General features: G+C 45.5%; 1 protein-coding gene across 11 annotated transcripts in view; it reads left to right on the top strand.

Moving 5' to 3' along the window:
* The window catches only part of Cpeb3 (cytoplasmic polyadenylation element binding protein 3), a 185,504-nt gene extending 173,625 nt beyond the window's left edge, over positions 1-11,879 (top strand). For 10 of the 11 annotated variants that reach the window (XM_031390188.1, XM_031390186.1, XM_031390187.1 and 7 more), the window contains one exon: positions 11,414-11,879. In XM_031390188.1, the coding sequence (XP_031246048.1) occupies positions 11,414-11,641 (228 nt within the window). In that variant the 3' untranslated portion in view covers positions 11,642-11,879. The remainder of the gene's footprint in view (positions 1-11,413) is intronic. The other variant, XM_031390180.1, reaches the window with a different exon arrangement.
* The last annotated feature ends 1,613 nt before the right edge of the window (positions 11,880-13,492 follow it).

Raw genomic sequence — 13,492 nt, 5'->3', positions numbered from 1 at the left:
CTCCCTCCCTCCCTCCCTCCCTCCCTCCCTCCCTTCCTTCCAAGTGTTTCCCTGCCCTAGCCTTTTCTAGGTACAGATCACTTGGGTGAGGCGCGGGTATTCTTAGCTTACTTGGTGCTTGGTGCCTTACTTGGGTGAGGCGCGGGTATTCTTAGCTCTTTTCTTTGGTTACTTGAGATTATCCGGTGCTTTTTTTTTTCTAAGGCATCTAAACTAGCTCCATGTTATTTTTAGTTAATTTGTTCCTTGATGATTTCATACCTGTATGTAATGTGAGCTATCCTACATGGGTGCCAGGCATAGAACTTGTCCTCTAGAAGTGCAGTGCACACAGCTAATCACTGAGCTGTCTCTAGCCCTGTGATGTAATGTATTCTGGTTGCTTTACCGTTGTTACCTTCTCATTCCTTCAAGGAGAAGGAATCCCCAACCAGTCCCTCTTTCTGTATTCTCCTTGAGATCTGGAGGATCCATATGTCCCAGGCCAGCCTCACACCTGGTTGGAGCCTAGGCTGATCTTGAACTTCTGATCCTTCCTGCCTCCATCCTCTTGGTGTTGGGATTATAGGCATGTGCCAGGGACTAACCCAGAACTCTTTGCATGCTATTCACATACTCTACCAACTGTGCTACAGCCCCAACTCCATTGACAAATAATGTTTTCTTTACTATTTTAGCTTAGTTTTAAGGGCTAGAGACACTGAGTTTCAATTAACCAAATTGGGGCTTTTTTAAATACTGTGGTTTAAAGAGCATTGTAACAGCTCAGCAATAGCACATACTGTGGGCTGGAGAGATGGCTCAGAGGTTAAGAACACTGACTGCTCTTCTGAAGGTCCTGAGTTCAACTCCCAGCACCCACATGGTGGCTCACAACCATCCGTAATGAGATCTGATGCCCTTTTCTGGTGTGTCTGAAGACAGCTACAGTGTACTTACATATAATAAATAAATAAATAAATCTTTAAAAAAAATAGCACATACTGTTTGCTTTCATGTTCTTTAAAACAACCGCTTTTTCATTTCATGAGACGCTGTCTATTGCCCCTTTCTTCTGCAAGCACCTTAAGTAGTTCATGTCTTTAATCCTCTTTCCTGGAAGCATACTGAGCCTGACTTTGCTGAGAGCTAAGACGCATTGTATTTTTAGCTCCTTGAAGATTAAGGTGACCCAGTTGCCTTACTAAGTGCCGTGTTGATATTACAATTTGTCCCTGGCCAGTCACAACTGGAATGTATAAAATGACTCAATAGCAAAAGGTATAAGGGTGTAGATGACTTGTTTCAGATGATTTCTGCTGGGACCTGTTGTCTGTGCTCCTGTAACCCAGCATGTATCTCACTGCTAGGACCTGTCCCTTCCTGGCTATAGCTATCGCTTGCTGTGTCTACTTGGGTCCTTTGGGGAAGAATCAACACCCCCAAACCAAGGAACTAATGCAACCTGGGCTCTTCTGAGACACAGGGCTCTCACAGCCACTGATTAGAAGTCTTTTCAAAGGGAACTGATTGTGAAATCCAGTGAGATTTTGGGATGGTGTGGGACCTTTCTGTCAAGGCTCTCTTTACTAGTTGTGAACTTTGGCTTCACCTTACTTGTCTCTTCAGGTCTCAGAGCTTGCGGGCATTTTTAGTGTGAATACCCTGTTTTAAGCAGGATTAATATGTTCTTGCTGTACACTGTAGTGCAGGCCTTATAATTCAAGCTACTCAGGAGGCTGAGGCAGAAGAGTCACAACTTTGGGAGCAGCACAGTGAGATGCAGTATCAAAACAATCTTTTCTTTTCAGCTCATATTTGAGTATAGATATGGCTTATGGGATGACCAGTCAGAAACAGATCATCATCATTTTCCTAGCTGTTTACTTTAGCACAGCACTCAGGGTCTCCAAACTTATAGGTAGGTGGTGTTAGCCAGCTAGCAGTCCCATGGTGTCTGCTTATTCTTACATGGAAGAGCTGGTATAAACACTCACTAGAGTAGAGGAGACAGGCCTGAGTTAGCTCAGCCAGAGTGCTCTGTGCCTAGATACCGTGGCAGTCATCTAGCTTGTGGACTTCAACCAAATGTCTTGGGTTTTTTCCTCCACGTGGTACAGTTTTGGCTGATTTATGTTCACATCTGTATCCCATTCCCAAGCAGCATGGAGAAGCAGGAGTAGCCCAGGTGCTGCTTTGGGACTCGGCTAGCTGGGTTTTCTTCTGTCTTTCATGAAACACAACTACCACATGCCTGATGGCCCACGTGGTGGAAGGAGACAGTCAACTTTCACAAATTGTTCTCTGACCTCTATGAGCATGCAATGGCACATTACACAAGTGACTTTTCAAATGTAATATTTTTCAAGGAATAGTCTTAAGGCCAGAGATCTCACAGATCTCCATACCCAATAAAACATAGAGGAGGTATTAGCAATGGTCCATGCTGTGTAATCACACATTTTCAACTATGGAGATGACATCAGGATCATTTTAAATCTTTCACCTCCTAGTACCTGAGATTGTGACAAATGCTAAGAAGAATTATTATCCTTTATAAAAGCAAAAGAAAATAAAATCCAAACCATTCCCCATACAGATTTTTTTCAGTCTATCCCAGGGTACCTCTAAAATTAATAACCATGAATTTGCTATATTTGGAAGGTTGTGGGTGATTTTTGTTGCTAGCAAAAATCTATTTGCACATCACTCCTTTCACTTCCCAGTCATCTGCCATCTGCTTTTAAGCTATGGAATTTCAGCTCACAGACAGTTGAAATTTAGCATTATACTGAGCTAGTCCTGGCCAACTTACTAGTGGGAAACCTGCATTAGCGCGTGGTGGACGTGGTACCTAGTAGGAGTATTAATGAGGCTGTGTGGTTTTTAAGTCTGGATAGAGTCTCTGATTCAAGCCAAGTTTTAGTGCATTGTGTTAAATGTTTTTTCTTGGAAGACATGTTGTTCAAGATGATAGGAAATGACCTACTAAGTGACCAGGAGCCTTTCGTGGCCTGATCATCGAATACCCTAATCACATTAAGGCCAGTGTGGAAACAGGGACCATTATACCTAATCCTTAACTTTCAAACACTTTCCAATTATATTAAACTTGTGGCGTCAAAATGCTGCTCTTTTCTAACCCTCACATAGTGTATTTAAAGAATCTGATGTATTCCTACTTGTCATCCCTCTCTACCCCCCTGCACTCCCCACCAGTCTCTACCTTGGAATTTCCATGTGTGGCTCTGATGGAGATAACTTGGCCTGCCCCATTCTAAGTGGATCCTGTCATGGCACTAAGGTCCTAGCTGAACTGTTTAAGTGTCAACTGTCAGAATTGGTTTATTGAGATGTTAAGTTTGTTCAGTCCTCAGGAACTTCTTTCATTTTATTTTAAATTATATATATGAGTGTACATCTGTATATGAATGTAGTGTCCATGGAGACCAGAAGAGGAAGGCAGATCTCCAGGATGTGAAGTTGCAGGTGCCACCTTATATGGATGCTGGGAACTAAATTCAGATCCTCTGCAAGAGCATCAGGTGCTCTTGCTACAGAGCCACCTGTAGCCCCAGGAACTTTATTTTTAAATGGTAAACTCAGAATTTCCTCCTATTGACCAGAAAACGTATTCTAACATCTCACTTTAGAGCTATTCATCTTGATTTCATCACATATTCACAATCCTTTTAGTGAATGTCCTGTCTATGATATGTTGAGTCTTATCTGCATGGCTGTGAGCTCTCATTAGCTTATGTCTAGACTGTTGTGTTTGGCTTTATATATTAAAGCTTGTTGATGTTACTGTCAGCTGTTCTTCTGCATGTCTCTCTCTGATAACCTCCATATGTGTTCTGAACCTATCCAAGTTAAAAAAAAAAAATCAAAATTGATTATACCTCTTCAACTGCTGTGATCCTTTTCTGGAGCATAGGAAAGAGGATTTCTGACAGAAACACGATGTGCCAAGCTCACATTCACAGCATCTTTTGGGGGACCTCAGCCTGGAGTTTATGCTTCTTTTTGAGAGACATCTGTGAGTCACAGTATAGTCTGGGCTGCTCAGGCTGGCTTCAGACTCATGGAGATTGCTTACCTCTGTTGTGCTTTCAATGCTGTAAGTGCTGGGGCTTCCAGAGCTGTGCTGTAGATGTCTGTTCAGAGCTGTCATCCCTCTGGTAGCACCACATAGGATCTCCCATGAGTCTGGCCTCTCTGACCATGGCCTTTCCACACTAGGATTTCCAGAATGAAGAGTCGATGGTTCCAACCAAGAATGTGGCTAGTTTTCTCTCTTCATTTGGCTCAAATACTGTGTTTGCAGTGAGAAACTGCAGCCAGTGCCTGGGTTTCTTTCCCTGATCTCTGAGCCCCTGGATCAACAAACACCCCTAACTCTAGTATTCAGTAGCTCACCCCCACAGAGTGATTGATTATAAGGCCAGGTGAAGGTGGAGGACCCTACCTCAGAGCTGTGGTTTTCATTTGAGTGGACCCAGGTTCTCTTGCCGAATCTCTGTCTGATGTATTTAAACACAGAGGTGCTGTTGTCTCTCTGTCCTTTCATACCTGGGGGAGGCTCTGAGCAGTTTCATGGCCTTTCATAGCCGAGATCTCCATATCGCTGACCTCCTCCCCGCCCCATCCCTCGGGTGTACTCCCACGTTGGACAGAGGGCTTCTTTAGCTGTCTTCCTCTGTCGTTCTCTGCCATGGTTTTTTTTTGGTTTTTGTTTTGGATTTTGAGACAAATCCTTTACTGAACATAGAGTGCACTGTTTCTGCTAGACTAGTTGTCTAGAGAGTCCTGCCTCCCCCAACTCCTCCATCCACCTGCCAGCACTGGACTTACAGCCTGACTTGTATGTGAGTGTTGGGCATCCAACTCAAGTCCTCAAGCCTGTGCAGTAGGCACTTTGACATCTGAGCTAACCCCCAGCCCCAGCCCCAGCCCCAGCCCCAGCCCCAGCCCCAGCCCCAGCCCCAGCCCCAGTCCCACTTTCCTTCATAGGATCTTTGGCAAATCGCATGATTCAGCTTCTCCTTTTGTTGGCCTCCTCCTTTTCCAAGTCATGCCAACATGATTCTGACCAGAGACAAGCCTTACATTCACTTCTGGTTGGTTCATGTCTTCATTTGGCCTCTTTTCCCAGCTTGTCCACCCGTACTTCACCATCTGTAATCTTTGCTTTTACTTGGCTTCCAGTCACCTGGAAGCATCCCTTACCTGCCCCTGGACGGCTAGATATCTGATTGGCTTATCTGAGCGATAACTCTCATCAGGGGTGTACAGTTGTGGCTGCCCTTAGTACAGCTTTTAGAACATGAGCCCCACTGCAGCTGGCCTTAGCCAGTGCTTCATCTCATTACTACAAACCTTCCAGTCTAGGGAGAGAGGAATCTGCACCTACTCATGCTCTTCCTGGTGACTTTTCTCTGCCTCTAAGAGTTACTTAATTTGTCTCCTTAATTTGGGAGGTCAGTATTTTGATCGTTAGAGACAAAGCAAGCATTGATATCGTTTTGTGATGTCTGGCATTCTTTTGGTCTGTATAGTTCATAATTAGCTCCCTGCAGTCTCTTCCTATGGAAGGCTCTCTCAGTTCTCCTGACCTGTGGAGAGCATTACTGCAGCACAGGTGCTTCACGTTCTTGGGCCTGGTCACCCTGTGTGGTGGTGGATCTAACTATTTCTGTATGTCATCCTCATGTCCTGTGCCCTTGAGTCTCTGGAAACAGAGGGTCAACTTGATTGTGTGGTTGGCTCTCTAACTGGGACTTGGGTATTTGGGCTCTTGTGGTAGTTCAGTTCCTTCCATGCTGATGTCACCAGTGTCATGGCTGAACGATACCCTAAAACTAAGTGATTTAGGTGGCTGACAGAGAGGCCAGCTTTTTTTCTATTGTGTTTCTTTATCAAGAAAGTAGAGTTAATTTGGATAGTTACCCAAAATATTAGACAACAGTCAGATGGTATTAGGATATGGCAGAGACTACAGGCTTTGAGAATGGCTTAGGAAACTTTTATGTTATTGATTCAATTTAGTATATTTGCCTGTTTTTTTGTTTGTTTTTGGCTTTCCAGACAGGATTTCTCTATGTATCCCTGGCTGTCCTTGAACTCACTTTGTAGACCAGGTTGACTGTCCTGGAACTCACTCTGTAGACCAGGGTATCCTCCAACTCAGAGATCTACCTGCTTCTGCCTCCCAAGTGCTGGGTCTAAAGGTATGCACCACCACTGCCACCACCTGATTCAATTTACTATTTTTTATTTTGTTTGGGTGTACAAGTTCATGTGTGTGTGTGTGTGTGTCTGTGTGTGTGTGTGTGTGTGTGTGTGTGTAGGCCAGAGGTTGATGTTGGGGTGTCAGTTACTCTCCACCTTATTTTTTTGAAACAGTGTCTCATTAACCCTCTACCTCACTAATTGGTTAGACTAACAGGCAGCAGGCCCTAAAGAGCCTCCTGTCTCATCTTCCATGTGGAAATGACTGCTGCCTGGCTTTTATGTGAGTGCTGGATCTACACTCAGGCTTTCATGCTGTGTGACATTCATCTTAATCACTGAGCCACTAGTCTAGCCACACAAACTATTTTAGTTGTGTCTTATCCTCCATTGTATAATAATGTTGGCTGGTAATTAGCAATTCGTCAGTGAGTTTGAACACTAGTCACATGGATGAATCTTCTGCAGTGGCACCCCCTCAGATCAACACCTTCCGTACAGGTGCTCGGAGAAGCTTTGAAGTCGGCACCACTCACCTGTGTGGAAGAAGCCTGGAGATGTCTTCAGGAAAGGCCTCCCAGACTACAGTGTTATCCAAAAGCAGATGCTCTATTTAAACTCCTACTGACTGATATTAAGGAAAAATAAAAAGTGACGAGAATTCACAAACTTAAAAGGGCAGTTGGAAGGTGTTAGAAATGATAGCAGTTTGAAGTAAAGATTGCATTGTGCTGTATCACATGACCTGACAAGAGCTTCATGCCACTTGCTTACTCTGGGACAGAAGGCGAGTGTGTGTGTGTGTGTGTGTGTGTGTTTGATAGAGACGCCTATAGCTCAGGATGACCTCAAACTCCTGATCTTCTGCCTCTGTCTCCTAAGTGCTGGGGTTGCAGGCACCTGTGACCATGCCTGGCATATCACAATGTTTAAGCCAAGACCTCTTAAGATCAAGGAGAAATGCCTGTCCTCTGGAAGTGTAGCTTAGGGAGAGCTACTGCAGCTGATAATAAGGATTGTCTGTGCCCAGCACGAAGGTCTTCACAAAGATACGACTAGATCCTGCAAAACCCTCACAAATACTGCTGCTGCCAAGTTCAGCTGGAAGCCAGTTGAGTGTCTAGAAAAGCCATTCTGGTCACATCACGTTGTCTCTTCAGTTGTGTTGTGTGACCTACTTTTCTGTATCAAAGAACATTGTCCAAAAACTGAAAAGGCAACTTACAGGGTAGGACAGACATTGTCCAGGCTAAATCCATAATATATAAGGAACTCTCCAACTCAACAATAGAAGGCAGATTTGAACAGGCCTTTCTCCATAGAGGACAAGGTACATGGCCACGCTTGGGGTTGGGGTACTGGTACATGCCTGCCCTTCACAATCCTAAGAGCACTGAGACAGATGGATCATACACTTACCTTAAAATAAATAAATAATGAGCATGTCTCAGTCAGGGTTTTCCTGCTGTGAACAGACACCATGACCAAAGCAACTCTTATAAGGACAACATTTAATTGGGCTGGCTTACAGGATCAGAGGTTCAGTACATTATCATCAAGGCAGGAGCATGGCAGCAGCCAGGCAGGCATGGTGCAGGCAGAGCTGAGAGATCTACATCTTCATCTGAAGGCTGCTTAATACTGGCTTCCAGGCAGCTAGGACTAGGGTCTTAAAGCCCACACCCACAATGACACACCTACTCCAACAAGGCCACACCTCCAAATAGTGCCACTCCCTGGGCAAAGCATATACAAACCATTACAGAGCAGATGAAAAGAAGTTAAATATCCTTGCTTATTGCAGAAATACCAATCATAGCCATGGTGAGTCCACAGTCCACATCCTCCCTACCAGAATGGTTATAACCCACAAATGGAGAAATTGGCACCCTGCTATTTTGTGAGTCAGAGTGCAAAGTAGTTTATAGCTGCTGTGGAAAAGTACTTGGGAGCTCCTCAGAAACTAAAACATTGAATATCTGGAGATGGCTCAGTTCAGAGCCCTTGCCGCATGGTCATGAGAACCAGTTTGAATCCCAGCACCTGTGTAACACACTTCCACACAATTCCAGCTCCAAGGAAGGCTGAGACAGGAGAAATGCTGAGATTTGCTAGCTTCCAGCTTCACTAAGAAGCCTGTACACACATACATGTACACATGCATAGACATCTATAAATAACACACATACATGTACACATGCATAGACATCTATAAATAACACACATATATGTACACATGCATAGACACCTATAAATAACACGTAAGTCTTTCTTAAGTTAAAATGAAATGCTGTCTGTCTGCCTAAGTTCTCCCCATCTACCCTGAAACACTGGAAATGGCTGCTCTCACAGATGTGCCTGCTCTCACAGATATGCATGCATGCACTCTTCAAGCAGAACAATCACAGCAGATTAGAAACAACCCAGTGTCCCCCAACAGATTAGCAAACAGGATGTGGGAGTCTGGTAAAATGTGCAGTGGAATACCATGTAGTCATAAAAAAAAAAAATGAGTGTTCCTCCATGCTACAGTGGGGATGATGTGGTACTCAGGTGGAGTCTGGAGCCCTGTGCATGCAGAAAAGCTCAAAACATGATAAAGCCAAATGAAACAAATGGGTCACATGTGTAACCCATTTTTGTAGACTTTCCAGAAGAGATATACATGTAGAAAGTGTGTACAGGATTTCCAGTTGAGCTGTCAGAAGCACTTTGTAACCTAAGGTAACGTCTTCACATGGTGTCAGGGTATTGAGTAGCACTAGATTGTACACTTTAAAATTGTTGATTTCAGACATGATAGCTCACACCTTTAATCCCAACATTCTGAGGCTGTGAGTTTGAAGCCAGCCTGGTCTATGTAGCATGTTCTAAACCAGCCAGCACAAATAGTGAGACCCTGTCTCAAAAAAACAAACCAATGCTGCTGCCTTAGTTACTGTTCTATTCTTGTGAGGAGGCACCGTGACCAAGGCAACTCTTATAAAAGAAAGCTGGGGGCTTGCAGTTTAGAAGGCCAGTCCATGATCATCATGGCTGCAAGGAGACAGGCGTGGCAATGGAGCAGTAGCTGAGAGCTTTACATCCTGATCTGTAAGCAGCAGGCAGAGACAGACACTGGGCCTGTCTGGGCTTTTAAAACTTCAAAACCCACTGCAGTGACACACCTCCTCTAGCAAGGATACACCTCCTCACAAGGACATACCTCCCAGTCCTTCCAAAACAGCTCATCGGCTGGGGACTAAGCACACAAATATATGAGCTCATGGAAGCCTTTCTCATTCAAGCCTCCACAAAAACAAGGAAAGAATGGTTGGCTTGGGGAGATGTGGCATTAAGTGTTTGGATCTCTGCAGTAATATAATCCTGTAATCCTAGCACTGGATGGAGTAGGGAGGACAGGAGGTTCACTGGGCTTGCTGATTGCCTGTAGGGCTCAGGTTTAGGGAGAGACTTGTCTCATGAGAATAAAGTGGGGAACAGAACACCCAACCTTCTCCTCTAGTGTCCCTATATATGAGCAATGCATGTGGACACTCAGAGTGCTTACATACCATGCACACATGCATTGTTGATGTGATGCTTCAGAGTGCTGGCAGCAGGTGCGAGGCGGCTTTTAAGTTGGGCAGAGGCAGGGAAGACCAGCATGGGAGGAGGCTGAGCTCTGGCGACCTTGAGTTTGAAGCCGGTCTTGACTATGTAAGCAAGCAAGCAAGCAGTTAGAGTCTGCTAGGGAAGTCTCTAGAGAGGGAACCTTCGAGCTACAGACTGGCTCCCACTGAGGCCACTGGAGACAGAAAGTGACTGTTTCGCTGAGGCAGCTGGACTCAGTCCCGTGGGCAGCATAGGACCTTTTGACCAAGGAGGAGACCTTTGTGATGGACTACTAAGATGGCACATATATGTGAGAGAACTAAACCAGAGAAAACAGAATATGGTGGCAGATGTGGACACTGACACTAAGCACATCCAAGCACAGAGTGTGATGGCCTGGCCTCAGAAAGCCCTGTGCCTACTGTGTGTAGAGCAGTGCCCTGGGTGATCCACTTCACTGCCTCCTTGTAGGGAATCTGTAAAGTAGGAGAAGTTTTCCTTCTTCCGGTGTACAGATGAGAGGAACTAGTTTCTGGTGTGGCCTGGCTGTGAGTCCAGGCAGGCTTGACTCCTAATGCAGAGATGATGATAAGGGATTTTTAGAATCCCCACTTACTCAATCCTCTGCTGGGGGGGGGGGTAGGCAGCCCTGAAGACATTTCCCCTTGGATGACCAAAGTCTTTTCATGATGGCCCTCCAAGTGAACATGCCTTGCTAGCTAGACCTGTAGACCGGAGCTCCCAGCGAGCAGTTAGCCACAGAGAGGAGCACTGTGGTGAGGTCCAGCCTCTGAGCTGACCCCCTGCCTGCTTCCCCTCCACACCCTTGCTGAGCTCCCTGGCTCCTGCCCTCATAGAGGCTTCTGGGGTTACACAGTTGAGCCATCTTGCAAGACTAAAATCTTGCATCTGGGTTACTCTTCCCCTGTGGCTGGGGGACTTGATCAGATTCCATGCTTATTCCTCCTGATGTTCAAGACAAAGAAATTTACAATTCAGTCAGTCTTCTAGGTTCTGGGAAGGAGGTACAGGGAAGCAGGCAATTTCTTCTTTGGTTTTGAAAGGCTTTCGTGTCATGTAGCTTGGCTTCATTTGGTCCATTAGCTGTTCCCTAAAGAGCTGTGAGCTTCTGGTATGGTTTCCCGTGGTGGAGAGAGTAAGGCGCCTCCGTCTGCAGTGACGTCTCAGCATGGCCCCTGTCCCCCTGTCCCCAGACCCCTGCAGTCCCGTGGGGTCCACAGTAGCATTGGGACTGTTTCAAAAGCCTTGCCATCACAACAGAAGCCCAGAGCATCCCCTCAGCCTACCACCTCCAGTCAGGCGTGGCTCCAGCAGATGTCACTTACATGGATGTCTTTTCAAGCTGGTGGCCTTTGTCTGAAGTGTTTCCTCTCTGGAATGTTCTTTGTCCTGTGCTGAGATTCTGTCCTACACAAGGTCAGATGTAGCCTCATGGGCCCCTCTCTGGGTGCACAGCCGTGTGTGGGGGTTGTGCCCTTTACAAGTCAGATAGCCAGTCGATACCACAAGCCTCAGATGAGCAGACTGGAGGCTGGCACTAAGGAAGCCCTGCTGACCCATGTTTCCTGTCTCTCTTCTTTGGGTCCAGGTGGAAGTGAAGCCGTACGTGCTGGATGATCAGATGTGTGACGAGTGTCAGGGCACACGCTGTGGTGGGAAGTTTGCCCCATTCTTCTGTGCCAACGTCACCTGTCTGCAGTACTACTGTGAATACTGCTGGGCCAGCATCCACTCCCGAGCCGGCCGTGAGTTCCACAAACCACTGGTGAAGGAAGGAGGCGACCGCCCCCGGCACGTCCCATTCCGCTGGAGCTGAGCCCCGGGCCGACACAGCTACAAGTACTGGAGTAGATCACAAGGAGGAAGAGAGGGCACTGCCTCAGGGCTCATGGTGTTCTGGAAATCTGTGCATTCGTTCTCGATTTTTAAAGAAGAAATGGGTCTTTTTATTATTATTATTATTATCATTTACAGTCATATTACTGAACTCAGCGTCCAGTATAATGCAGAATCGCAGAGTGTGTATCGGTACCCATTTGCACTTTTGACTCACACCTTGTCTGCTTGGTACCTTGATTTCTTACACCTGATCTGTCACCTCCACAGTACGTAGACTGCCATTCTCATCCACAGCCGTCAGGTTGACGTCTGTGACTCTGTGTTTGATGTTGTGTTGTCGTTGCTCTGATTGGTCTTGAACTGGAGCACGTGCTTATTTTCAGAGACTTAGAGAGTCACCCCTAGGACAAGACTTACCAAAGGCCACACATGTAAGTAGAGGCCGATGTAGCAAACACTTTACAATCAGCAATCAGTAGTGGGGTTGCGTAGAGTAAGGATAGCCTGTAATGAAAATAAGCCTGTAGCTGCTCTGTGCTTCGACGTGTCCGGATACCTCACAAGCTGGGTCTTTCATTTTCCTTCATGTTTGATTTTTGTTTTGCTGAGGATTTGGGTTAGATCTTTTAGTGTTATGTAAATTTATGCTGCAATAGCTTTTGCTGCTATTAAAATGGTATTGTTGATACCATAATACTCTATTCAGGATAAGGTATCAATTAAAAACAAAAACAAGAACCCAACAACACACTTTTGTGGTTTAGGGATAGAGCCAGCTGCCGGAGGGAGATCATAAGAGACCAGAGAGAGCCATCAGAGGCCGCCGTTCCTGACTGCATGTTTACTTAATGCGGTTGCTGCATGCAATAAATTTTATATCCAATGTCTAGTATAAAACCTTCCCACAATGCACAAATTAAGAATCTATATAAGCTATAAAATACTCATTTTTTTAAACAAGGATTTCTTTTTCATTTAAAGAATTGGTAGTCTGTGGGAAGAAGGCATGCCTCAGTGGGTGGGATGCTTATGGACAGGAAGAGCCCAGAGCAGGACAACCATTACTACCACCAATAGAAACCCTGGTGTAGGATGCTCTTCCAGCAACCCTGTGGGTGGGAGATGAAGTACCGCGGTGCTCTGTTACATATTGTGCAATTTATTTTATATAGTAAAGTGACTATGTCTAACTGTGATCAAACGTAACTGTTTCTGTCTCTGTGTCAGACATTAATGAGCCTGACCGTTCCTAATTGGTGTACTAACACATGAGCTCTGCGTTAGGACTCCTAGTGCTTGCCCCACTCACACAGCTTCAGACCTGTCCAGAAAGCCAAAGAGCTCACCTTAGCTTACAAACACTAAGAACACACACACAGTATCTAGAATAAGTTGGCAGACTGACATGGAGGCACGTAGCTAAGGAGGCCACTGAGGGGTGATGCTAAAGAAATGTCTGTACCAACCTAGGCGGCCTGGGCAGACGAGGCCTTCTGTGGGACAGTCACTGCCTATTTCCCTGGATGTATCCTGTGTAGCTTGAATACAGTGGAGCCCTGCTCTTGCTAGTGTGGGCCTTTTAGTATTCACTCCTGGGCTGCAGAGATAATGGAGACGCACGTGGTGATTGCAAGACTCTGTGATGCTTTTTAAACCCTTCTTCCTTTGTTTTGAATTCTGGGGACAATCTGACTGGATGTGGCACTGCAGAGTAGACAGAAGTCAATGTGTCTTTTGTGCTGTGATGTCCTTGTACTGTCTTGGTTAGTGTTGGTGGGTTTTGTTATAGTTTGTTCTTTTTTTTTTTTTCTCTCCAGTGTTTAGTTGT

This window comes from Mastomys coucha, unplaced genomic scaffold (genome assembly GCF_008632895.1).
Source record: "Mastomys coucha isolate ucsf_1 unplaced genomic scaffold, UCSF_Mcou_1 pScaffold21, whole genome shotgun sequence".
Classification (NCBI taxonomy): Eukaryota; Metazoa; Chordata; class Mammalia; order Rodentia; family Muridae; genus Mastomys; species Mastomys coucha.
The sequence above is the reverse complement of the archived record's forward strand: the minus strand, read 5'-3'. Positions and strand labels throughout refer to the sequence as shown.